The sequence below is a fragment of the Hippoglossus hippoglossus genome, chromosome 22 (genome assembly GCF_009819705.1).
Source record: "Hippoglossus hippoglossus isolate fHipHip1 chromosome 22, fHipHip1.pri, whole genome shotgun sequence".
NCBI lineage: Eukaryota > Metazoa > Chordata > Actinopteri > Pleuronectiformes > Pleuronectidae > Hippoglossus > Hippoglossus hippoglossus.
The window spans coordinates 2,135,256-2,161,367 of NC_047172.1; the positions used below are offsets into that span (position 1 = coordinate 2,135,256).

At 41.6% G+C, this 26,112-nt stretch overlaps 2 protein-coding genes and 1 long non-coding RNA gene across 7 annotated transcripts in view; all 3 read right to left on the minus strand.

The window, feature by feature from the left end:
- Positions 1 to 369: 369 nt before the first annotated feature.
- Positions 370 to 6,802, minus strand: zfyve21 (zinc finger, FYVE domain containing 21). Of its 2 annotated transcripts, XM_034577518.1 has the most exons (8): positions 6,635 to 6,802; positions 4,807 to 4,857; positions 3,831 to 3,999; positions 2,796 to 2,871; positions 2,510 to 2,601; positions 2,153 to 2,206; positions 1,221 to 1,351; positions 370 to 877 (listed from the first exon to the last, which is right to left on the minus strand). In XM_034577518.1, the coding sequence occupies exons 1-8, from the start codon at positions 6,758 to 6,760 to the stop codon at positions 842 to 844; spliced, it is 735 nt and encodes a 244-aa protein (XP_034433409.1). In that variant the 5' UTR covers positions 6,761 to 6,802; the 3' UTR covers positions 370 to 841. The 2 variants fall into 2 exon arrangements, with proteins under 2 accessions (XP_034433409.1, XP_034433410.1); XM_034577519.1 differs by lacking the exon at positions 2,153 to 2,206 and having other exon boundaries at positions 6,635 to 6,801.
- A 522-nt stretch (positions 6,803 to 7,324) lies between these two features.
- On the minus strand, positions 7,325 to 9,940 carry LOC117756762. The gene is made up of 2 exons (XR_004612846.1): positions 9,250 to 9,940; positions 7,325 to 9,197 (listed from the first exon to the last, which is right to left on the minus strand). It is a non-coding gene; the product is annotated as an uncharacterized LOC117756762 (long non-coding RNA).
- Positions 9,941 to 10,604: 664 nt separating this feature from the next.
- The window catches only part of klc1a (kinesin light chain 1a), a 33,882-nt gene continuing 18,374 nt past the window's right edge, over positions 10,605 to 26,112 (minus strand). Inside the window, exons 8-16 of one of the 4 annotated variants that reach the window (XM_034577472.1) lie at positions 25,376 to 25,549; positions 25,083 to 25,182; positions 24,701 to 24,753; positions 24,004 to 24,071; positions 23,562 to 23,670; positions 22,250 to 22,384; positions 14,893 to 15,026; positions 12,300 to 12,366; positions 10,605 to 10,933 (exon numbers count right to left, since the gene is read on the minus strand). In XM_034577472.1, the coding sequence (XP_034433363.1) occupies positions 10,868 to 10,933; positions 12,300 to 12,366; positions 14,893 to 15,026; positions 22,250 to 22,384; positions 23,562 to 23,670; positions 24,004 to 24,071; positions 24,701 to 24,753; positions 25,083 to 25,182; positions 25,376 to 25,549 (906 nt within the window). In that variant the 3' untranslated portion in view covers positions 10,605 to 10,867. Of the gene's footprint in view, positions 10,934 to 12,299; positions 12,367 to 14,892; positions 15,027 to 17,469; positions 18,448 to 22,222; positions 22,385 to 23,561; positions 23,671 to 24,003; positions 24,072 to 24,700; positions 24,754 to 25,082; positions 25,183 to 25,375; positions 25,550 to 26,112 lie in introns of those variants that run through there. The other 3 variants (XM_034577471.1, XM_034577473.1, XM_034577474.1) reach the window with 3 other exon arrangements.

Genomic DNA, 26,112 nt, shown 5'->3' on the forward strand with positions numbered 1-26,112 from the left:
GCTTCTGCTCCCGTTAGAGGAACCTACATTTCCCAGAATGCCTTTCAAGAGTTCCTGTATGTACTGTAAGTCGTCTCCATATCCAGGAGCTACAGAGCAACACGGTCATTCAGAGTAATTCACACTTGGCTGCTCCTCTCTCCTCATTAAAGGGATTAAAGGTGGATCCGTCCTTTAACCTGCGGGCGACAAGGTTTAATCTGGAAGATCTGCTGAAGGTCCCTTAAGCAAAAATAAAAACATCCCAAAACGTCCCCACAGGGATCAAGAAAGTGTCTCATCACTTCTACCAGGAAATAAAATCCTCCTTCACACACACAAATAATAAACAGCAGCATATAAAGTTATCGTCGTGAAACAACTTTCTGACGTCGTGAACGACGGATAATGAGATAATAATGTCACAGACGTCAAAGTTTAACTTGGAAAAAGAAAATAGTGACTACACTTTTAGGTTTAAACGTTAATGCTGCATCCCCTGATTCATGTGTTACTTCATTTGAATTAAACCAGGAAAGTCCCATTGAAGAATCTCCTGTTCAAGACCTGGCAAAGACCGGCCGCAGCACAAGATCAGAAATCATAAAGCAAAACAATCAGCCTACGTGTGGTAAACATGATGCACTGGTTAAAGAGGTAATAAAGTTTGTTTTTCTATATAAACATTTCTTTGTTGAAAAAAATTAGCATGATAATAAGAACCGACGAGGAATCAGACGGAGAAGCAGAAGCAGAACCGGCGTTGATAAAAATCCAAAAGATATCGAACCCCCGGTGAGACGGGGACAAAACACTTGGGTGTGCGCTGCCTGGAGGGTGCGACCCGCAGCCGCTCTGCACGTCACTGGTCCCGAGCTTCATACAGCAGTTTGGCCGCCTGTAAGATTTATAATATAACGTAAGAATATAACGTAAGATTCATTGTTCATACACCTGAGTTCAATACGTAGAAACCAACATTTTAATGTCTTCAATTATCTTATGATGTTTTTATTGTGGGAGAATAAGATGAAGAGCTGCTGTCACTCAGGCGAACGAGGAATACGTGGAATTAAATTAAATCCTGAAGCTACTTTTCCATTTTCCAAAACAAATACAGAGACTACTTTTTGCCATTGTGTGCCGACATACTAACTAACTATCTATCTAACTGACTGACTAACTCACCAACTAACCAACTAACTAACTGACTGACTAACTAACTCACTAACTAACCGTACCTTGTGCATTGCAGCCAACCACAGCGAGGCCACCTTCTTGTCGTCCGCTGCCTCCATGCGGAGCTGCTGGGCGTCCTGGGAGCCCATCGGCTTGTAGTGGAGCAGCATGCCGCTGGCCCGAGACGTCCCTCCTGCACACGCACAGACACACACAGACACACACACACACACACACACACACACACACACACCACACACACACACACATAGAGACTTAACACTGTATGAACCTCCTTTTCAAATAACATTTATTCTAGAGCTGCAAGTTAGTTATTTGTTGATTTGATATTTTTTCATGCAAAAAACTAACAAAATGCTGAATTCGATTATATGTTACGTTTTTTTCTGCCTTTTTTTATTCTATCATATCAAACTGAATATTTTTAAACTTCTGTTTAAAAGAACCAACAACAGAAAAAAAAACGCTTTCAGCCGAGCTGCAGGTTATTTGGTGACGTGTTAAAATATCCTTTGACATCAGTGGTTGTTCACAGCTCAGCCTCAACAGAACAAACCCTTCAAACAGATTCATGCACGAACACACAGATGCAAAAACAACGATGAAACACAGAATGAAAACCAGATGAGACACAGACGCACGAGGCAGGAAACAGAAGACGACACGCAAACTGTCAAAATAAGAGTTTCTCAAAAGCAACAGTGGTTTGGTTTGTGATTCCTCTTCAAGATGATTCAGTTTATTTACTGATGAGAAATCTACATTACGCAGAAAAGAGATTTTTCCTAATTGTCATTTTAGTATTTTGGGTTTTGCACCACACAAAACTGGGTAAAGAGCATTTTAGGCATTTTGTGGTTTTACTTGCAGAAGGAGCGGACAGCTTCATGCAGACAGATGTGAACACAGATGATTCCAGATGTGGAGAAATGAACGGACGGGCTGACAAGACGAGGAGTGAACCACAGCTAACCTTCAGATACACAGTGACTGTCCAGCAGACTGGTGTAAGTGTGAATGTCATTCTCTGAGTCCAGAGGAGGAAGAGTCACATCGTCAGAGTCAAAGCAGCCGAGGAGAAACAGTTAGTGTTTCAGTGTTCGTGAAGAAAATCAGCAGTTTGTTAGTGGATCCATTAAAAGAAGAAGAACATCACAATCATTTACAGGAGGAGAGCAGCTCGTACTTTTTCATTTACACAGTGGAAAGAGTTTTCTTATATTTGTATTAAAAAGCCTAACAGCCGTTTAAACCCATCAACAACGTGCACTGAAAGTTTGATTTAAACTCATTATTCTGGTTTAGTTCCCTGGTTCAGGATCCGTCTCACCTCCTGGACTCGTCCCGTCCGTCAGGATCTGCATGGTGGACATCCGAGACATCTCCACCTCGAAGTGGCTTTCACCGTCCAGGAACAGATACCTGACGTTTGGATCAGAGAAGCACAAATCTGACTCTGAAGCTGCTTTCAGACCGCCACGGCATTCTGGACGTTCTCCAGGACCGATCCAGACGGGCTGCATGTGATTAATCTGATTCTTGATTATTGATCAGAAAATGCTGTTTGCATCACAGCGTCTTATTTAAGACGATAGAAACTAAAGAAGGACATTCACCTGTGGTTGTTGGAGAGGCGACACGTCATCGTCTCGGACTTCTCTGACGGCCCCAGAGTCACGAGGAAAGTGGCGCCTGGAAACAGAAAACACGACACAGAGAGAAACCGATGAAGTCAACTCTGCAAACGTCGTCCTGACAGAAACAAAGACGATCAGCGGGATTCATCAGCAAATTTTATTTCCTAAACTTCCCAAAGTATTAAACATTTATTGAAAAATAGAAAAACTGAAAATATTTTCAATGAATTGAATTTCTCAATGTTTTATCAACTTTTCCTCTTCCTCTTCATCAGATATTGATAAATCCCTCATCAATAAACCACGAGGCTTCACATCACAGGCCCTCGTCCGCCTGCAGCTCCAGGCTGCTGATGGATCTGTTGTGTATTTATAGCTACACACTGACACACACTCAACAACAGCACAACAGATTATCAGAGGAGGAGGAGGAGGAGGAGGAGGAGGAGGAGCTCTTACAGATTATCACAGAGATCATTTCTATTGTATTTCTGCTTCCTGTGTGCAGCACTGAGTCATGTGACATGTGTGTGGGTCGTACAGTCGAACACTGTGACAGCGAGCGGCAGGTTCATGATCTTTAATTAATCTAATTCAACTCCACATTAAACAGGAAGTGACATCGAAATATTATTATTCACTCGCTGCAGTGAACTTTTGATCCTCAGAGACGGACGACCTCATGAAACCACAACTTCCTGTTGTTTACTTTACTGGAATCAACTTCTTGTACTTTCAACTGTAAATATTACAGATAAAATGATTTGTTAATTTATTAGATAATTGATGAATGTTTGAATCAACATTTTCTGGTTGTAGCTTCTCAAATAAAGATATTGTATTTTTTTACTGGCACCTTAAACACTGAGGTTTAGTGAATGTGCAGAAGATATTCCCCCACAAACCTTATTTAATTTAATTTAAAAAAAAGAAGCACAACAGAATTTAAACTCTGCCTGAGGTTGTGGCACAAATACCAAATAAAGCACATGATTAATAGTTTGACCTTCTCACCTCCCAGGAGAACTTTGAGCTGCTTGTCGAAGAACTCCATCTCCTTCTGCGACGCCAGGCCGCACTCGGCGCACTGTCGCACCGGGTCCACGAAACACATGCGGGGCAGCGCCACCTTCTTGCTGCAGCATTTATCACAGAAGCAGCGGCCGCAGCGCCGACAGTGGTGCTGCAGGAACAACGCATCCGTCAATGTCACTGTGTCGGTTTCAACTTTACACTTAACTTATTTCAGTTTGCTGCTAAAATCAGAGTTAAACCTGTATAAACACAATCGATGGAATATGTAACAATAAGTTGTGTTGTTGGTGCATCAGAGGAAAAACACTGAGCTGCATCAGGACGACGACTGAGGCGTTAGTTTAACTTCTTTACACTTGATTTGCATTTTAATAATCAAAGAGGAAAAGAAATGATTGTATTGTAAAGGAAAAATATCACGATAGACTCGGGTTCGACTTTTTAACTACTCTTGTGTTAATTGTTGTGTTGAGGTGTTTGTGTCTCCTAATCCTAATGTATGTAATATATAAAACATATTATAAGGTGTCTTTTGGTGTCTCGAAAGGCTGCATTAAATAAATGTATAATTATTATTATTATAAGACTAGTGATTTTTCTTTGGTCTGAAAACTGCTCTGTTTTTTTTTGTGTCTTCACTAAATCACTTTAATTTCATGTATCTGTTCTGTAATTTGTATTTTTAAACTGTTTGTATATTTTTTAAAACCTTTGCTGGTGAATCAGGGAAACGAGCAGAGGCTCGGATCCAAACTGTGTTTCTGTCAGACGTCACCTCGGAGCCTGAGATGAGTTTTCATGCCAAAATAAATGAGCAGAAGACGAGTGGAGGGGAAAATCATTATTTCAGGTTTTAAGACAAAAATAAAGGTTTTGTACTGTTCAGTAAAACTTGTGTGTGTTATTGTGCAGAGACAGAAGAGCCCGAGACTCGGGTGGCGGAACAGAGACGGACCTTTCTTCTGATGAAGTCGAACTTGGTGTCACACTGCATGCACCTCGGACACTGGAGGACGGACGGAGGAGACAAACAGGAAGTTACACAACCTGCTGAGCTGAGCACTTTCAACAGTTTGTAAAAGTGCAAAAACAGAAGAAACAATGTACAAACTTTCAGGATCATATGATCATGTTCAGCTTGTTGAATAAAGGTGATTTTAAAAGCAACGTTACTGTGATTTACTTTATTTTAAAAAACACATTGAAGAGTTGAAGCAGATTCACTTTAATGACAAACACCAGATTGATCCAGTTCAGAGAATAAATGATTAACTGAGATTAAACTGTGACACACAAACACAACACACACATACAAACACACAGACATACAACACAACACATACAAACCATACACACACCGGACGTACACACACAGACACACAACACAACATACACACCATACACACACCATACACACATTTACACAACACACACAGACACACCCTACACACACACACATCCTCTACACACACACTATACACACATTTACACAACACAGACACACACACACCCTCTACACACACACACACACAGTTAGCATGGAGCACAGGGCTCAGCTGTGAGCGGACACACTGAACAACATCACGTTCTCGATCTAACGATGATAACCTGCGTGTGACAACTAGTTAAAGACGTTAACTAGCGTGTTAACCCGTGTGTGTGTTGTTTAACTCGCTGGTTAACCCGTGTGTGTGTTGTTTAACCAGCTGGTTAACCCGTGTGTGTGTGTGTTAACCAGCTGGTTAGTGAAGCTCCGTTCAGAGGCCGAGATACTGACACAGAGCCGAGCGGACCGGATGTTCACACAGACAACAAAATAAAAGTCCTCTCACTAAAGACATGGGTTAGAGTTACTAGTGAAAAAATATCTTAACTTTTCAGTAAGTAAAGAGACTTGGATGTGATTTCTTTACTGAATAATAATAATACTAACAATAATAATTTATAGAGCACTTTAATATTCGTGGAAATTATTGAGACAAATAGAAAAAGAAACATTTCAATGTGTCCTCGAGTCTTTTGTTTCAGGAGTTTGAGAAGAAAAGCAAAATGAAAATACTTTCTGCTTTTTAATCATTAAAGATTCAAAGTGTTTCACATCAATCAGATATTTTCACAGAAACATAAAAGTGTCTCACGTCAGTTATCTTGTTTATAATTTAGTGCGTAGCTGAATAAATACGTAAGTCGACATTACAGCTCACAAAGCAGAAGCCAAAACATCTGGATCGCCCCCTGGTGGCTGGCTGCGGTATAGGTCATAAATCCCTCCTCCTCCACGTTAACAGATGAGACACGGACCGAACTGAAAAGTTGATGTTTTCTCAAAGATGGTTTCTGTTACGTTAGCTAGTTCTTATCACTACGATGTTTGTTTCACGTTCCTTATAAGTGTAAAAACGTCCTGATTGACAGCAGAGACTGACGTGGGATTGGTCAGACGAGTGTGTGGGCGGGGCCTTGTTGCAGCAGGTCAACACCTCTAGACGCCACTGGGGCAAGATGGCGGCGCCCGTATCCGGATGATTTTGGCTTCATTTCCACACAATGGGAGGGAGTGAGCGCGCGTAGAATCAACGAGTACTTTTCACGATAATAAACGTAAAGTGAATAAAAGTTCAATCAGATCCATCCTGTCTCTTCCTGCTGTTGGGACTCAGCAGGTTTTATTGTGAAGGAGCGGAGCGGAAGCGCGCAGTGTATTAAGCTAGCTGCTCGGAGCTCCGGCGGCTGTTCCGGCGGCTGTTCCGGTGTCTCCGCGGAATCTCCCCCGTGTGCCTCACCTCTTTGTCGGGGACCCAGCGCGGCTCGTCCAGGGAGAACGGGCAGGTGAAGGCTCCGTTCTCCGGGATCATGCGCAGGCCGCTGGGGCTGCGAACCAGCTTCTTCCCGTCAGGCACCGCGGACATTTTCCTTCTGCGGTCGAGTCCCCGCCCAGCTACTACCGTGCCGACACGCCCCCTTCCTCGCTGAGTGACGGGAGCAGCGACCAACCGCAGCGCGGAGATCGAGTCACGTGGTGCGATGGGCCGAGTGGAGAGTTTGGGTTTTTACAACAATAAAAAATAAATTAATAAATAAACACAACTGCAGGAAAAACACGCTTAGAAAGAAATAAGGTCAAATATAGTAAAATAAAATAAAATATAATAATGGAATATACTATAATATCATATCATGTAATACAAAATAATATACAATTGTATAATATAATATCATATAATATATATCATATAATAATGAAATATAGTATAATATAAGGTAATAGTATATAATATAACATAATACATAATATAACATAATATATAATATAAACAATATAATATAATAAAATACATAAATTTACATATATATTCAAAACTTAAAGTCTCTGCTACGTCTACTTCATGTGGAGGTCACCAGCACACGCTACACGCTACACGCTACACGCTACATGTGAGCGGGGGAGCAGCAGTGACGAAACACAAGCAGTATCACGTGTGACCAGTCTCATCCAGGAACATTTATTTACTGTGAATACAAAGTCAAAACAGAGGACGGCTTTATTTCATATTTAACACAGAGGGAAAACTTCTACGTTTGTATTTTGTAAAACTGTAACGTCAAAACAAATAAACAATTTCGGAGCTTGTGATTCGTGGAGCTGTAAAAGAGGAGGGTCCAATGTGTTGCCATGGTAATGACGCATGTAATAAATAAAGATTTGGGTCCTTGATTTGTGTGATTCTGCACAATGAATACACATGAAGTATTGACGGAATATCACATATGTAGCTGGTGTAAAAGTTCGATAGATATTGTTGCAGTTCAACTGGGGGGTGATAGAGGGCGCTGTGTTTATTATTTATCCCGATTTAGGGATAAACTTTGTCCGACCGTCGACTTTACAGCTCCACACAACAACACGGTCCACAGTCGTTACAGATCAAATCAAATCGACCACATAGAGAAACAGACTTTTACTGCTTCAACAAGAAAATCACACAAAGTCCAACGAGACGTTTTCTGTGCTTTTATAAATCCGAACTTTACATTCACCTCATCGTCGTCACCGCCCACAAAGGATCTGGGTTTTAAATCTGGTTTCGAAGTTTCTCTCTTTTCCTTCCAGTTACTTGAACGTTTCTCGAGCAACAGTTTGAGGAAACTTTGACCTAAAGTTGTGCAACAGCATCTGTGATGATACACTTTATTTTATATATTTAACATAGCCAGAAAGGTTACTGAAGGAAAAACAACATTTAACAAGAGTAGAAAGGAATTGACCTTTGTAATAATCTTTACGTTTTACTGTGAACACGATCTGATCTTTTGAAACTCCTCACTGTTGCCTGACGTCGTTGCTCAAACTGTTGCTCCCCTCGTCAGAACCATGAAACATTAGTTATGTGCCTCGATACTTTGCAGAACTTCTACATTAAGACAACAGCGATTTAAAAAAGCAGGTTGATGAGCAGACTGATCAACAGTCAACACACTCGACTCGTCAATAAAATCATCCGCACAAAGAAAAACAATCAGATTTAATTCTAAAATCACTAAATCATTCCAGGCACAGACGGAAAAAAACTATTAATAATATTCAAGTTATTTAATCTACTCAGATTTTACTGTATATTTACATTTTCTGGGCTTCATATTTATTTTATTTATTAGTTTGGAAAGAGAAAATGTTTCAGAGAAGAGAAGGAAGATAACGAATAATTATAATGTTGGATTTGATTCCTTCATTTAAAATCTCTGCCTCGGTTCAGACGTCAGTTAATTATCATCAGATTTAAGGATCAGAATCAGAAAAGAGTTTCTAATTAAATGAAGCTCACGTCAGACTTATTGCACAATCCTGACAAAAACTACACACTCGTCAAACTTCTGCATGAAAAACTATCGTTCAAGATAAAAACAAATTACAATTCAGCAAATGCATCTGTCACAAATCGGATTCGATTATTTTCGGCATTAAAATAAAATAACTTCATGTTTGTTTGTTTCTTATCAGCCTGATGTTTCCAGTGAAACTTCCTTCAATCAAGATACAAAATAAAATCCAGGTTTCGTCTGTTTGAGATTTAAAATCAGTCTGAAGTTAAACCTGATCAGAGTAATCTGAGTACTGATCAGATTTATAATCTTGTTTCCTTATTGTTCGATCAGGCAGCTCCTGATATCTTTAAATAAAATGAAATATTTCGTATCTTTATTTAAAATATACTTTTATATTTCTTAATGTCAGGGAAACTAAGATCCTCGTCTCAGTCACATGACGTTTGTTCTGTGAGGGAACTCGTTCTCCTCTGACTCTTCTGTGAACTGTTCCCTTTCTGCTTTTATCAGAATCAACTCGACCTTGTTAACGTTCCGCTGGACGTCAATCTGTATTAATGATTATTTTAGTGACTGTGGACAAAGTGATTTATTTGTAACAGTGGAAACATTTGTTTTTCTGTCTGACTCTAAAATAAATAAAAACTCAAACGATAACCAGCTCGAAGTATTTCTAAACCTCAGACGAACACGATATCAAAGTGAATCAGCATCAACACAACTGAGTGTCGATCTTCATCCTTCAGTTTGATTCATGGGGTCGGACAGTTTAAGCTTCTCACCAGTTTAAGATGATAAATGTAATTTAATTAAGGTTGATAAAACTAAATCTTAGTTTTAGTCAGATTCTAAACACTGAAAATATTTAGACATTTTCATGATCAACTGTTTTGTTCTGATTTTGATTCGCCTGCTGTAAAACTATTTGTTTTCATCTTTACATTAAATTCCAGTTTTAAAAAACAAATCAAAGTTAATCGCTGGTTTATTAAGTTTATCTTTTATAAAACTATGAATCTAATTAGTATTAACGAGCCTCTTTTATTTTGGTAAAAAGCAAATATACATATTTTAAATTGGCAACTTAAGTCTCCTCTGAAAATGCTCAGGAATCATTTTTTGCATAATAATAAGTTTCTTTAAATAAGTTTGGTTGGATTTGTTCCACTTCACTCACAAGGTAAAGTGTTGTCTGGAGTTTTTTACAGTTTAAAAGTGTTTTGAACTTTGCAGTCAGTGTGTGAAACTACGGCCTCCGTCCTGAGAAGGTGCCGGCCGGCCTCCGTCCTGAGGAGGCGCCGGCCGGCCTCCGTCCTGAGGAGGCGCCGCCGGCCTCCGTTCTGAGGAGGTGCCGGCCGGCCTCCGTTCTGAGGAGGTGCCGGCCGGCCTCCGTCCTGAGGAGGCGCCGGCGGCCTCCGTTCTGAGGAGGCGCCGGCCGGCCTCCGTCCTGAGGAGGCGCCGGCCGGCCTCCGTCCTGAGGAGGCGCCGGCCGGCCTCCGTCCTGAGGAGGCGCCGGCCGGCCTCCGTCCTGAGGAGGCGTCGCCCGGCCTCCTCTCGGTGGATCCACCGACTCTGCCTCTTTTCTCTGAAGCAGAGACGAGTTGTCGTGATTCTGATCTCGAGGCTTTTTACAAACTTCGAGAGAAACGAACTCTTCAGAGCAGAAACAAATAAAACATCATTTACACAATAAACCCAAATGTAAACATAGAACTTCATACGTCAAAAGCAAAATCTTCAGTCGACACATGATGGAAGATTTTTTAGGAAAAACAGCCTCGAGGAGACGTGAGCGCCCCCTGCAGGTTCAACAGAGGAGTGTCCTGAAGGGTTTTTAATTAATGCAGAAAGTACAGTCTGTGAATCGCTGAGCAAAAAACTCAATTATTAAATCGGACTCACGTACAGTAAACGCACAGAAATAAAACCATGGATTTTTCATTTCCCCCCCGTTTCTTCATTTGCACTGACGAAAAAAAAAATAAACACCTCAAACGTGTAAAAGTGCAGAAAAGATTTAAACCTGAACAGCGAATGAACGAGTGTAACGAGGGAAACGAGAAGCGTCCACAGCAACCTATTTACAGCGAGAGGGTGGGGGGGGGGCTGAAGTTTGGACGAATGACAGAGCTCTCGTGACCTTCGGTGACCTCTCAGGCTCCGCCCCTCACCTCGTCCTCGTCGAACCACCTTCACAGCGCCAGGTCGGTGTGGCTGGCACTCAGGTCGCGACTTCTCCTCAGACGATTATTTCGTTCCTGAAGGAAAAGAAGCGAGAAGGAGACGAGATGAAGAGCCGACTCGTGGATTCTGGTTCCAAGGAGAATTATTCTGCTCAGATTCCGGTTGAAATCATTTTAACGAATTAGTTCACGTTCAGAAAAACACATCACGCTGCTGCAGCTCCTCTTTTCAGCCTCTGTCTCAAACACTCCGAGCTCCTGTCTCTCTGATTGGCCAGCAGGGGCTCCCTCTGTTGTGATTGGTCAGCTGCAGGAAATGTCCCCCTCTGCTCTCGCTTTAATTGGCTTAAGCTGTGTCTCGATTAAGAAAAGTCAGAGGGGGGGGGGGGGGGTCTTAAAGAGACAGGAGCTACAACCAAGTGTTTGAGACAGAGGCTGAAAAGAGGAGCAGCAGCAGTTTGAGGAAAGTGACGTTTTCTAAACATTTCAGCATGAAAACATTTTACACAAATTAAAAGGATCAACCTGAATATGTTCGTCCCTCTATAACCACAGTTTGTACAACTTCCTGCAGAATACTGATCCAGAGTCTCCAGTGAGTTCAGTGACCAGCTGATCTAAGACATGTGGTCCGACAGGAAACTGATCTGTGACGCAGGAAAGTGTCAACATCTACACAGGCTCCATCATGTGGTGTTCCTAATAAAGTGATCTGTGTACGGGGCCACTCGTTCTTTCATTAAGACAAACGTCTGTGTTTGTAATTTGTGTTGATTAGTGAAATTATCGATAGTGTGAAGTTAGTTTAATTCAATTAGTGACAAATGTGAGGAAGACAAATCATTAAAAACAGAACAACGGAGGAGCGACGAAGAGGAGAACAGGTCGGAAAGTATCTGAGAAAAGTTCTTTAAAAACTTCTGGGTGAATTAAATCATAGATACAAATTTGAGATTTAAATTTGTCGGCTGAACATTAACTTGCACCAACATTTCTATTACAACTGTGAGAAATATCCATAGAGGATATTTGTCATTTGGAAGAAAGAATTTATTAAATGTGTAAAGTTTTAAAACTTCATCAGGTTTCAAATTGATCAATTTACAAGATTCGATTTTCATGAAAGTAAATTTAACTGTAAAAAGTTTTCGTTCAGTTTCTTTCTCTTGTGTTTTTGGTTTTTAGTTTGTTTTTCTTTCTCTGCTCGACGACAGAGGAGCTGAAGATTCACAGGTTGCACCGTGTCGTCAATATATTGTCGGAGTTATTTGTTCTTTTATAGAAACATATTTTACATTGTAGAGATTCAACTTTGACCTTTCCCATAACAGTAAATCCCCCCCCCCCCCCCCCCCGTCACCAGAAGGGTTAAGACAAGTGGACCCCCCCCCTGCAGATTCTTCTGGACTCGGGTCGGGACACTCGGGTTCTGGCTCCTTACTTGGTAGTGGTCACTCGCAGCCTTGTCCGCCACGTTAAGGACGCCCAGAGAGCTGGCTCGCTTCATGCTGCACCCACAGCAGTGACATGCAGGGGTGAGGGGGTGGGGGGGTGGGGAGAGTCAGGGGGGAGGAGTTTAGTTCAGAGGAGATTATGGGATGTTTGTGTTGGTTAACGACATTTACACACAAAAGGTTAGTTTCACAAAACACGTTAAAAATGTCTTCTACTGTTTTAAAGATGAAATTATCTGTAAATTAAAGTTTAATGATGAATCGTAAGTGTTGAAATGTTTTCACGTCAGTTAACGCACACACACACACAGACACACACAAACACGCAGACACACACACACAAACACAAACAATGTTTTCATAGAAACGTGAGTGTTTTAAACAAACATTATACAACAGTGTGTGAGTGTAAATCCACATTTAAACAGTTTAATGTAAATGCAGATTATTCTGTCTCTCATATCAACTGTTGCTTATTTTAATGCTTTTATATGCAAAAGAATTGTTGATGAGCATTTAAATAAAAATCGGATTAAAAGATGAATTTCATGTAACTGTGTGAACGCTGGTGAGCTGCAGTTAATTAACTTTAAACTGTCAACGCTGACATAAAACCTCTTGTTTTCACTGTAAAGCAACAATATGCAACTTCGTGGATCAGTTAAAAAGAATCAGAAGTTATTAAAAAAACAGAGTTTATCTCTAATATTCAGCAGGAAACTGTTAAAACATGAAGGATTCTGAACAGAGTTTGGTGGATTTGTTACAGCTGCAGCTCTTCAGGGTCAGGAAGCAGAGGATCATGGGTAATATGCAGTGTTATATGTGGTGAAGCAGCGAGGGATCATGGGAGTTGGAGTCTTCACCTCCACTGCAGATGAAAATCTACCTGATGGCGCCAATCATGCTCACGGACGAGGTCACGTATTAAAGTTTATAGTAGCAGTAATTTTATCTTTACTTGCTTTGACACGAGGCCAAACCAATGTGATGACAACCTGTGGCTGCAGGGGGCGCTGCTGCTCAGTACAAGTTACATAGTGTTGCTTTAAAAACTGCATCGAAGTGATAAACATGATGAAGAAGTGAAATCATCGCCTCATCACTGAGCCACAGAGGAGAGCTGGGGAACAGGAAACAGGAAACCAGGCAGCGCACAGATGAGGCATGCGAGGAAACATTCAGATGGAAACATTTATTCATAAATAAAAAAATTCAACACAGAACAAAATCCTCCACAAAAAAACAGCCATGCAGTTTTGTTTTCAGAATAAAATTCACACACACACACAAAATAAAAACAAACCCGAAAAGAATAAAAATCCAAAAGCTGAGTAAAAGTGAAAACTATATTTCAAAACAGGTTGAAATAAATAGTCCAAAGCCACAGAATGCAATAAATAGATCGAACTATTAGTAGTTAAAAATAAAACAAAGTTCCACAGGCACGGAGAGCACGAAGACGTTTCAGAAAGCAGACGTTAGTAGACGCTCGTTTAGTTTCCTTTGGTTTTCTGTCTCTAGTTTGTTCAGGTTTGATCAACAGACGATTTCTGTGAGGAAATAAAATATCTGAGGCTTCAAGGGTAGAAGGTAAAATACGTGTTTTATGTTTGGTCCTAAAGTTCGAATGTTTTTTATCTGAGGAAGCAAAACTGACTTTTATTTTCTAAAACAACCACAAAAGGAAGATTCCTGGATCGTGAGGATCTCAAAGAAATATCATTTATTCGGACTAAACACGAGTAAAGTTTATTCCTGAAGACGTTTCAGACTGATGAACATTTCTTTGTACTTTTCTTTCTCAAGACATTTACAATCTGTTTCTATACAATATATATAGTTTCAGAATAAAGGACCAGATGGTGAATATCTCTTGTTTGTTTTAAGCTCTTCTGCACAATGTAAGTTACAGTAAATGTTAAAAAATACTTTTTCAAGATAAAACAACTTTTATCTTGAATTATTCTGACTATTAAAATGTTTCCCCCCCAAGATATTTTGATCGTTTATCGAAGCATCAGAAATACTTCCTTAAAATATATATTGTTTTAAGAAATTGCACCGTTTCTCTTTACACATTACAACTACAACCTTTTCTTATCTTTATAAAATTGTAAAAATTAAACTCTACATTTACTTTTCCTCCATAATATCGTAAACTTTGTAAACATAATCTAAGATATTTCCTCCTGTGAGAATCGGGGCCTGACGCTGCAGGTGACGGACGCTCGGGGGTTCGAGCTCCTGTCTTCAAAACATTCAAATAAAATCTTTACAACAGCGACGTGAGGAAAGAAAAGTTCAAGCTCATGCAATGTGGGGGGGTGGGGGGGGGAGGCCCAGATGAGTGAAAGCTCCTTCGATCGTTTCATGTGCAAACAGCTTCAGAGTTAAACCACGTCATCACCAGCAGAGCGGAGCCAATCCCTTCTGCAGCGTTTGGTTAGTGACTCCAGCAGGCGAGCGGCGGCCCGGAGGCCCGGCTCCATCCTCCAGGTCGTCAGTGCATAAAGTCAGACTGTCAGGTGTCTGGGTGGGGGGGGTGAGGGTGAGGGGGGGTGGGGGGGGGATAGTTACCCTGGGTTTTTGGGCTCGCTGTCTCGCGTCGAGCCGCCGCCTTTCAGCTTGCGGACGAGTTTCTCGCTGCTGCGACGGATCGACGCTCGTAGTTTGCTGAAGGAGCCGCTTCTCTTCAGGGCGCCGGAGCCGTCCTGATGGCAGAGGTCAAAGGGTTACACACAAACACACACAAACACACAGTAACACACACACACACACAGTAACACACACAGTATTTACTATGTGTACATTGACAACAGTGTTTGTCCTGATGCAGATCTTAAAGCAGCTGCAGGAGAAGCACTGTTGTTCAGGGATCTGGAACTTTCTGCTCCCTCTGCCAAGGAGGTTGTGTCGTCCCCCCCCCCCCCCCCGTCCCCCGCCCGTCTGTGTGTTGGTTTGTTTGTTTGAAAGATTTCACAAAAACTTGCTGCTGCTGCATTTGGTGGAAGGATGAGGATCAGATGTGGAGTCAGGAGAGAATCCAGGATTTAGCTTCATCTTCACTTTCTTTAACTTTGTGAGATGATGAGTTTTTAAAACGTTTTCACTGTTTCTCTTTGATAATTCACGGATCTGGATGAAAGAAGCACATTTACAGGACTGATAGTTTAGTGAAACTCGTCCTTGGCAGAAACATGTGCTCTCGTCTGGTTTCAGTGAAAACGGAGCAGATTCAGTGATTCAGGAACCATGATGTGATGAATTTAAGATCAGGAAACACTTTTCAAATGCAAATACACACACAGACGTTTGTACAATGCATAAAAAGTCTCTCGTGCAAAATTACACGGAGCACGTGCACACTCGTTTAGAAACCAGTGAAGCTGCTGATTGAATAATCTGGGCGTCGTACTTCCAGACTGAGGATCATTAACAGAGTTTATGAAACCTTGGTCTGATTTTACTGACAAGTTTTTATTCTTTTCTCATCTGTAACATTTTATTCTTATGTCTCTGCCCTGATGTCATGTTGTGTGACCTTCATGTTCATGTTTAACTTGTAAAGCTCCTTGTAACCGTCTCTTCTGCTGTATCCACAAAGTTCATTATGATTATTTATCATTATTGTGATTGTCATGTCACTTACCTTCAACATAAGGGTTTTCAAAATAAAACACCCGAGTAACTGAGCAGGGCCTCGAATGTTTTCTAACAATTTCAGACTCTGACCTGCTCCAGTAACATTCATCACTTCAAACATCTAAAACTAAACTTTTCATTTACATATAAATCACTTTCATTTGTTCAACTTAGGCTGGTTTTCATTTGATTATTATTATGTGAAGCTATAAACATTATAAACGTGAAGGTGCGTTTAGTTTCTTTCAGTCGTTCTTCAACATGTCGACATTATTAGTATTTTTGCTGAGGAAGATATTCAGAGGAATTGGAACATGGCTCATAATGATTAAGTTTATTTGTTGTAGAATAGTTTGGTGCATTACTGCCGCCTGTTGGACTGGAGTGGAACAGCCAGATGAAGCTGTTGGTTGTTCATACGTCAGGAAACACAGGAATCTTGTGGTTCCCTTGAAAAAAAGTTCCCCGAGCTAAAAGTTTGTATTTTATCTGAAGGTAATGACCAAAGAGGAAGTATTGACTTTTATTCTCTAGTATTGTTGCTTGAATATTTAGTTCTTTTGTCCATATTTAAATCCAGATGAAGTTACCAAGGACATGGTTGTGTGGAGAGTTAGTTTAATGTGTTGCTCCTCCTCCAGTCGGTTAACACAGAGGAGCTGGGACAGGCTGAACCCGGCACAGAGAAGAAGAGAGGGAGAACACAAAGAGGCGACAGGCTCAGGTTGAGGTGAGCAAAGAGTTTAGGTTTTATTAGAAGTTAAGAAAGACAAACTGTCAGATGCACAAACAGGACAGGACACCACGCACAGGATTAGTAGCAGAAGCAAAGAAGAGGCCAGAGCGGAGACTTGTCCCGTTTCCCACAAATGCAACAGTGCCCCCCCCCCACCCCACCACCACCATTACATCTATATACAGAGATATACAGAAGGTGACCAGGCTGCATGATGTTCAGACTCAGGCTTCCCTTCTTCCCTTCACACTGGAAAACGTTCTCCCGCTGCAGCTTTAAGTCAAACCTCGATAGTTTTGGAACATTTATCTCCTTCATGCATGAATCCTGTTTCCTCTGAACGTGTCCGCTCGTCGACACCACAACACACGGGAGCTTTCAGTCTGATAATGTACTGAACGGATGACACAGAGCACAGAGCGACACACTAATGGCTGAACTCTCTAGAGGAGCAGAAGCCTGCAGAGCCCCGACGAGGAGCAGGCTCTGGATCATGCTGACGAGCGACGCAGGTGGAATCTACAGCGCGAGGAGTCGCTATGAGCCGAGGACGATTCTGAGTCACCGCTGATGGTTTCACGTGTTCGTGATGAACTGATCTGATGAACTGAGCTTCCAACCTCCGGGGGGGGAGAGACGAATCTGGAATGTGTCTGAGAAAAGTCCTGTTGTAAGAACGGATATTTGTTCATAACTGATTAACTGACTATTACATTTTTGGATTAATCTTTTATTTTATTTGTCTCCCTTTTATATTTTAAAGCCCAAGAGCACAAATTCAAATTGGGTTTTTATTCAGTTCACCATCGTGTGTGACAAAGAACAACCTCAAACATTTGATAACTGGGCACAGCTCAGTTTGGCATTTTTGCTTAAAGTTTTACTTATATGATAAATCAATTATCGAAACAGTTTAATTATCTGTTAATTGACTAATTAATTACTTGTTTCAGCTCTACAACCTACACACGACTTTAATTTGCACGTTTTTCATCCGAGCTAAATTAAAAAAGATGCTAAAACGTTTCACATTAAGTAAACTATTTACAATTTTTTCTCTTCGAGGATTTTTAAAAACATTTTCGTTGGTGTTGGGGCTGATTTATTATTTTTATTTATTTGTACAGTGTTAAAGTTAGTGACGACTGGGGGCTGCTGGGATTCAGGATCTGAAAAGTCCAAACTTCATATTTCAGGTCGAAGGACAGTGACGACAGTTTGGAGAAAAAAAAAAAAGGTAGAAAGCAAATATTTGATTTAAGGGCAAACTGTTAATTCCCCCCCCCCCCCCCCCACACACACACACACACACAATTCAACCAACAACTTTTAACTGAGTCTACAGCCAGAATGAAATACAGTTTAAGTGACAGAGAGAGAGGAGAAGCAGAGGCTGCTGTTAAACGACCAGGTGAATTTAATGATGCCGTAAAGACCCCCCCCCCCCCGATCCTCTCCCACCCACAGCAGACACACACAGTCCAGTACAGACCTACAGGACAAGTAGGAAGCGGCAGTAAAAAGCAACACTATCGCTCTGGTTAAACCCGACGTGGAGAATCCCACCAGAACCCAGAGGTGGTGGAGGAGAAACGAGAGTGAGGGGGAGGGGGGGGGGGGGGGGGGGAGTCAGAGCTGAAGAAAACTGCAAAAGCTGAAGGGGGTTGAGGCGCGGCACGGCGCAGCGAGGCGAGGCGTCCGTCATGCAGGAGACGAGTTATTTTAGAACCATTACAAGGCATCTGGAGTTATGCCTGGCGGTCAGACGGCAGCAGGAAGAGAAGAGACACAAACAGTGAAAGAGGAGAAAAGACAACAAGATGAGAATGAGCCGTTAAACAGAGGAGGAGGAGGAGGAGGAAGAAGAGGAGGAAGAGGAGGAAGAGGAAGAGGAGGAGAGAGAGAGAGAGAGAGAGAGAGAGAGAGAGAGAGAGAGAGAGAGAGAGAGAGAGAGAGAGAGAAGAGACAGAAGTTATCATCAGAGCAGACGCAGTATTTCTCCAGCAGCTTGTTCGTCTATAATCAGCTGGAGGATCATTTCACTGCAGATGTTTGATCACATCTGGAAACTGACAGATTAAAGCAGTTGGTCTGAGTGTGGAACTAGGTTTTTATTAAATTCGTGGATGTTCTACTTCTTTTATTATGAAATGTATTCATCTAAAATATCTTATGTGGAGACATCTATTTTCTGACTGGACTGAATTTCATTAATTTAACTGCTTCTTCCACATGTCCAGGTCAAACTTATTGGACGAGGTTGTTAAAAAGTAAAAATCCCAAAATATTATGTGTTGTTATTGTTTTAAAGTGAGATGTCATCAAAGAGACGCTGTCGGATTTAGATTAATTTATAAAATACGTCGCCTAACATAAAAACAAATACACAAAGATAATTCACTGAAACCTTTTCATGGATCAGAGAAGTGGGATCAGACAAAATGACTTCAATGTAATTCTCAGCCTCCGCCACTATGTGGAGCTGTTGCACAGTTTAACCTGGTGGAGAAACACTGCGTCTGAAACATTATTAACACGTTTACATCAAGAAGAACAACGTTAAACTTTGTTAAACAGCACAAACACAGACGGATGCAGGTCAGAGACGCGTGAGAGCAGCCAGAGAACCTTGGAAAACATCCTGTCAAACTTCATATTTGTTTTATAATTTCATTGTATGTTTATTTCTGATTATCGCTTGATGGAAAACACAAAAAAACGTCTTCTCACAATTTTCCAAAAGCACAAAACCCAATTAAAGGCAAAGTATTATCACGAGCACGTTTAAAAACTTAAACTAGTTTCTTTTTGGCGTCTTTGCTCAGAAAATGTCTGATTTTGTTGCCAGGCCTCGAACTCGTTTGAGCTCTTAACGAACATTAACTCCAGCTTCATACAAACCCATATATCCCCAACACATACGAGCACCAATCACATTTCATAATTTCTGATTTAAAGGATTTATCTACGTCTCCCAACGTACGTTAACTCTACTCAACTCTTTGAATCAACATCTTGTCTCGTCTATTCATTTTGCTTTGTGTCCATTTGTCCCACTTTGAAATGAAACGGGGACATTAACAGAAACCAGCGTCATTTATTGTTTTTAAAAAGAGATTTCTCAGTTTTATGTGGAAACCTTTTGATTTTCTAGCCCAACGCTCATTAAAACGTTTGCCCTCTCTGGCTGCTCACACGCTGACAGAGCAAGAGAAACGAAAAAGGGGAATAAAAGGTCAGAGAAGGAAAAACAAATGCAGATCCAACATGAGATTCTCCTCACAGCAGTGCAGAGGAGAGACAGACACACATCGAGCACAGAGGACGAGGATCAGAAACATCAGCAGAGTACAGTACAGAGCCCAGGTCGAGTCAGACGAACACACTGAGGAGTCAGGTGCCGAGCACAGGATTTACTTGTGTGAGAGAATACAGGGGTTTTCACAGCTGCCTGAGGAGAGGGCTCCGGTGGAAGTGATGGTTTCTTTTCGACAGGTTGAAAAGCAAAACTCCAGGGAATCGGTGGAGCGAGACCTCGACTCACGCTTCAGTAATAATAATAAAATATAAAACATCGTTTTCTGCGTTATTTATTCTGTAAGATAGAAGTTTTCATGTCGGCCGACACAAACCCTGATACTGATTTATCTGTGAATCAATAAATCAGTCCGGCTCCACTAATCTATATGTATATGTATATTATATCTAATGTGCAACTTGTGCATTTTCAGAAAACTACTAATTTTAATAACCTCAAGTGGTGAGTATACTTCACTGTACAGTATTTATACAGCATTCAAACTTTGTTTTTGTCTGTAATCATATTTTAATTTACTTCTTAATCTTTATCCCGTTCCTATCGACCTCGTTTCTCCTGCTGCTGTTTTAATGCTACTGTTTTCTTGATATTAAATCAAATGAAAAATGAATTCACCTTCGAGACACTTTTGCAGGTTTAGTGACGTCTTAGTGGTGAACATTTATTCATTATTTAATCATAGAGAATAGAGTAAAACATTATAATTAAATGTACTTCCATCTGAAGCTCTCTCCAGACGAGACAGGCGGTTTTTCCTGATATGAATAAGTCCAGAGATCAGCTGGTGATGGAGGCTAATAACTGACGATGGCTCACACCATCAGAGTTACAGGAGGAGGTTGCTGATTGGTTGTTCAGGTTCTATTGCCTACTGTTGCTATGTGAGCTCCGAGCGGGGGCGGCGGCCTCTCGGGGAATAAGTCGGCGATGGTGAGCAGCCGACAGCGAACCTACATCTACACGCCGAGCCTCGGGAGTCACTGGAGGCCGAGGAAACACGGCAGATGCTCTGAAATGCTGCAGCTCGGTTAGAGAAGTGTCTCTGCAGCGGGGGGGGGGGGGGGGGGGGGGGGGGGGGGGGGGGGGGGGGTGACGACATGTGTGACCAGAGGGCTGCAGCTTTTTATAGACGTGGAGTTAGTGGGAAAAGCTCCACAGCAGAAGAGAGTTTAGTGGGAAAGAGAGGTTTTATTACGACCACAGTTCTGTAGACACCTAATTTGAGAGATTTGAGATCCAGCCGAGTTAGCACATCAGCAGCTTTTAATTGGTTTATTAATCTGTCAGTAACAGTGAAGGACGAGCAAGATACTTAACTACTGAAGGAGAGAGGAGTAACTGTGACGGTCAATCAGCGTTATCAGTGTCGCACACCACCAAACGGCCCTTTTACATCATTCTAACTGGTTTATACTGGGACTTGTGCCCGTGGGAGAAACTCCTGATTGGAATAACTGAATGAACAGAGTAGTAACAACCTTCGTGTATCTTTCTTTAAAAGAAGCCACTGATAAACTCTGATTGATGTTTAAGTTCCATCACACATTTCTAGTGAAGCTGGAGCAAATCTTAAAAGGCCCATGTTCACATTTTCCAACGAACTACGCAGATTTCCTGTTGATTGTGTAATCTGTCAAACTCAAAGAGAGAATTTAAGCAGGAATCTTCTTAAACAAGGACGAATATTGTAAGAAATTTGCTGGATAATTGTAATTATTTTCAGATTAAATATAATTGACTGGGAGCCGTCAGTGGAGCGTGAGGATTTCTTGTCTGACATTGATCTTGGTTTTCTAGGAAGTGCATCATCTCCACTAATGAACTGAACCCTTTAACATCCAGTAAATCAGAGCCTTTGATCTGAAAACTGCAAATTTCCATTAGAAGATCAAGATGATAAATGAAACCACACTGGTGTGATTTTCTGGCTCCGCAGTTCAGTGGAAAAACAAACCACGACTTGTGCACGTAAGTCGATGTGAACTCAGAAGCAGGTTTGTGTTGAATCTGTAATCCACTGAGAAGAAGACACATGTGTTTTTGTTCCAGTCTCTCTCACAGTAAATCAGACTCACACATTCAACAAGTCTCATATTGACCCAAATCAGATTTATTCTAACGTGGCTTCTGCTCAGAAAGATACAGGCCGAGTGTAAACATGTAAACTGAAGACTCTCAGTGACGTGTGGAGGGCTGTGTACTGTACTTACCCCGTTCCACTCCACGCTCATACTCACTTCCTCGCCACCGTCCGGCCCGCTCTCGTACTTCACCGTGTCGGAGGTCAAGCTCTCGCGGCTCCGCTGCTTCTCGCGGGCCTCGGGCTCGCTCAGGACCTCGGCCACACGCTGCTTGTGCACATTGTCCAGACCCTTATACACACAAACACACACACGCACACAAAGACACACACACAAGGCAGCAATAAATGTCAATTCAAGTAATCCAATTAAAGCAGAAGCTGAGCAGCTGCAGCTTATGTGCACAGTCACACACACATTGACTCAATAGAGTTGACGACAAGAACCAATTCATCCAATTAATACTAAAGCTACAGACTTCTTCCACCTGCACTGAAACACACACACACACGCACACGCACACACACACACACACAAAACTGCAGGAACCAACTGTGCAAATTTCGGTTCCAAAAGCAAAATGAGCAAGGCACAATCATTTCCTTCAAGATATGACTCAAAGTAAAAGCTGCATCAAAGAGACAAATTCTTAAAAATAACTTAGACAGTCCAGCAGCTTCTGGGTTGAATAAATCCAGATACCATCACAGCACAGTGACTGTTTCCTACGACCCGGTCTAATAAATGAATTACTGAGGAAGGGGAAGACAACAAACTGTAGAACTGTTCTGTTGTCAGACTCTTATTTTTCCTTTATTAAAACTCTCTCCCAGAACAGAGTGTTATTAATATTCCTCGTTGTTTCACGAAGGAGCAGAGACGTCTGATCACACGTTGACACCACATTGAGACCAAAGTTCTCAGTTTCCTGTTTCTCAAGTTAAACGTTTGTAAATGATGCAAGAATTACTCCATCTCCTTTGCCATTGAGAAACTGTGTTTTTGTGCAAATTCTGGTGAATTAATTTTCTTAAATTTCACAATCTCAGGATTCTAACACAAACTCCGAAATACTAATGACAGCAATCTGCACAGGAGGAGCAATATCTACAATCTAATAACCTTAATTACCTAAATTTGATTTTACTCTCTACAGATTTAACTGCAGTGGCACCACGGAAATCCTATTATGGGATAAAAGCTTCAGGGCTCCGCTGCTGCTCCCACTTCTCATCGCCACAGGAAACACCATTAACCACGAGGCAGTCTAAAAGCTGCCCCCCCCCCCCTCCCCCCCCCCCTGGCTCTGCAGCATCCCAAGAGTCACCTCAGCCCTGATTTTACACCAGAATGCACAAATGCTGACTCATTATGAGTACTGGTACTGCAGCTCCCTCTGTAGCACCCCCAGTGACGTCTGAAGCCCAGATAGGAATTCTGTGTTAGTCACGTCGCCCGGAGACCACACCTGCTTTCTGGAGCGCATGGCGGCTTCCTCCAGCGTCTCCGCAGCTTCAAACTTGCCCTGTCGCCTGTAGAGGGCGCCGAGGTTTTTCAGGGTGGTGGTCACCGTGGGGCTGCGAACACAAGAAGCAGAAAGATCCCATCACGTGATCGTAGGGGAAAAGAAAAATATCAACTATCATTTAGATTATAAAATATTTCACATTAACCAATAGCATTCGATAACGTGGCTTTTTACAAACAAATGTATAGATTTTCTATAATAATCATCATCATAAGATAAAATAAAATTCACCCAGAGATTAAAGCTTTTAGACACTTATAATGTCTGCATTCTTTTCAAAAATATATTTGTATTTTAAAAGGGTCACAAGCCAAAACTGTTGGGAGACTTTGGTCATTTGATAACTTCTGGACTGTTTGTTGTCTTCACTGAACAAACTGACCTGTCCACTTTACAGGCCTTGTACCAGCCTCCATATTCTCCAAACGGTGAGCCGTCCTTCTGCTTCCCCTGTGAAACAAACACACGCTTTAAGGAATCGACCTGCGCTCACAGGAGAGTTCCAAGTCTGGACAAGAAGCAAAACACCCCATGAAGCAAAATGTGAAGTGACTAATGCTGTAAAGGATTGAAATTAACCCCCTTTTTTAAATCCTGTTAATACCATCAGATATCATATGGAGGGGTGGGATTATAAAAAGCCGGGTCATTGCTGTTGCTTCCCCTGAAAAACTAAACCCTGTAAACAGTGATGAAATAAACTCTGAGTTGGGAAAGTCAAGGACTCACACCATCATCATCATCAGCAGCAGCAGGAGTGACTTGTTATTACTGAGACTTAAGTTGCTAATCCAGCTCTTTGTGTCACGAATCCTTCATATTCCATCTTCAATAAGATCATTAAAACGTGACTGTTTGTTTTCTGTGCCTGTGGCTAAAACAATTCTTTGTCCCGGCTTCACTTAACATATAATTAAAGTCATTTTTCTTGTTTAGAGACTAATTCTATCCGTTGTTTAATGTTTCTTCAGGTATTTATAAGGTTTTAGGGACAACAAAGATAACATTAAACCCCAAAAATAGTGGATATAAATGAATATTAGAGAACTAGTGGAAGTGCACATGATGGAAACTCTCACCTTGCTTTGCTCCTCTCGCTCCTCAGCATGCATCCAGATCGGTTTGTTCTCATCTGAAGAGAAAGAACTAAATCAATCTCACACGTTCACTCAGTTCAGCAGCCGGAGAGAGGACACAGATTTTAAATCTCTCTCCGGTTCTGAAGAAAAAAACAGTTTCTCGTTTTCAGCTGAAAGGTTGTGTTTGTTTGTTTATCTTTCCAAACGATAGCGGCCGCCTGAATACGTTAACCTTTCCATGAGAAGGAGAGAACAGCAGGAGTGTGGAAGTAAAAAGTAAGAATATGTTTGTTTGAGTTACGCAAAGTCACAAGAGATAACAGGATGGTATTTAAAATGTGAAAGTGTGCGTGTACATCCCAGTCACACGTGCACATCGTACCGTCAACAGAGCCGAACTCCCTCTCGTGAGCGCGGGTGAGGATTTCTTTATAAAGAGTCTCGGCCTGCTTGAACTTGCCCTGCTTCAGGTAACAGGACGCCTGAAAAACACACACAACCAAACAGCAACTCAGCACGACACAGAAAACAAGAAGTCCTGTGAAAAGTCAGAGGTTTTCCTGCAGATTTAACTCCCAGAGAATATGATGCGATGATGAGTTAATTATACGAATATGTCTTTTGTTCAAACTGTTCGAACTTATTGTTCCTTCCTTCTCTCTCCATCCCTCTCACCAGGTTGTTCTTGGTCTTGGCCACGTTGGGGTCGTCGGGGCCCAGTTTGGTCTGGTAGATCTCCAGCGCTCTCATGTAGTAGTACTCCACCTCTTCGTACTTGCCCTGGTTCTGACACAGCAGGGCCAGGTTGTTCAGCTGCTTGGCCACGTCTGGGTGGTCCTTCCCCAGCACCTGGGACGGAAGCAAGCAGACATGGGGGTTAAAACCACACTCACTCCATCAAAGAACATGAGTTTTATACGACAAGCTGCGTCTGGCTTGTGCCATTTGGTTGACAGCTCTTCTCCCGGGTGAGAGATTATCACAAGACTGTAGCCAGGTGCTACTGAATCGGTTCCTGTAGCTACAAAGGTTCACTCCTATAAAACTAGAATGAGACTCTAGAGCGGAAACCTACTCCAAGGGTCAAGAGCCTCATCCTTGTCTGATGTCAAAGAAAGTCCTGGACATTTATTACCCAACTGGAGCTGAGAAAAACCAACATCCCTACAAACCACATTTAAAATCAGCTTGACCTAAATAAATCAGCTTGATCCAGATGTTTATTTGAGTCTGCACCAAATTGCACAAACTTATAAATATCAGTTCCCTAAATATGCCAGATTTTTTTCAAGATCCATTAATTATGCTCTTAGGTTTTGTGGAAATCAGTTCAGTAGTTTTAGCTCAATCCTGCAGACAATGAAACAAACAGGGAAATAAAGTTTTCCCACTTTTATACATCTACAATATGG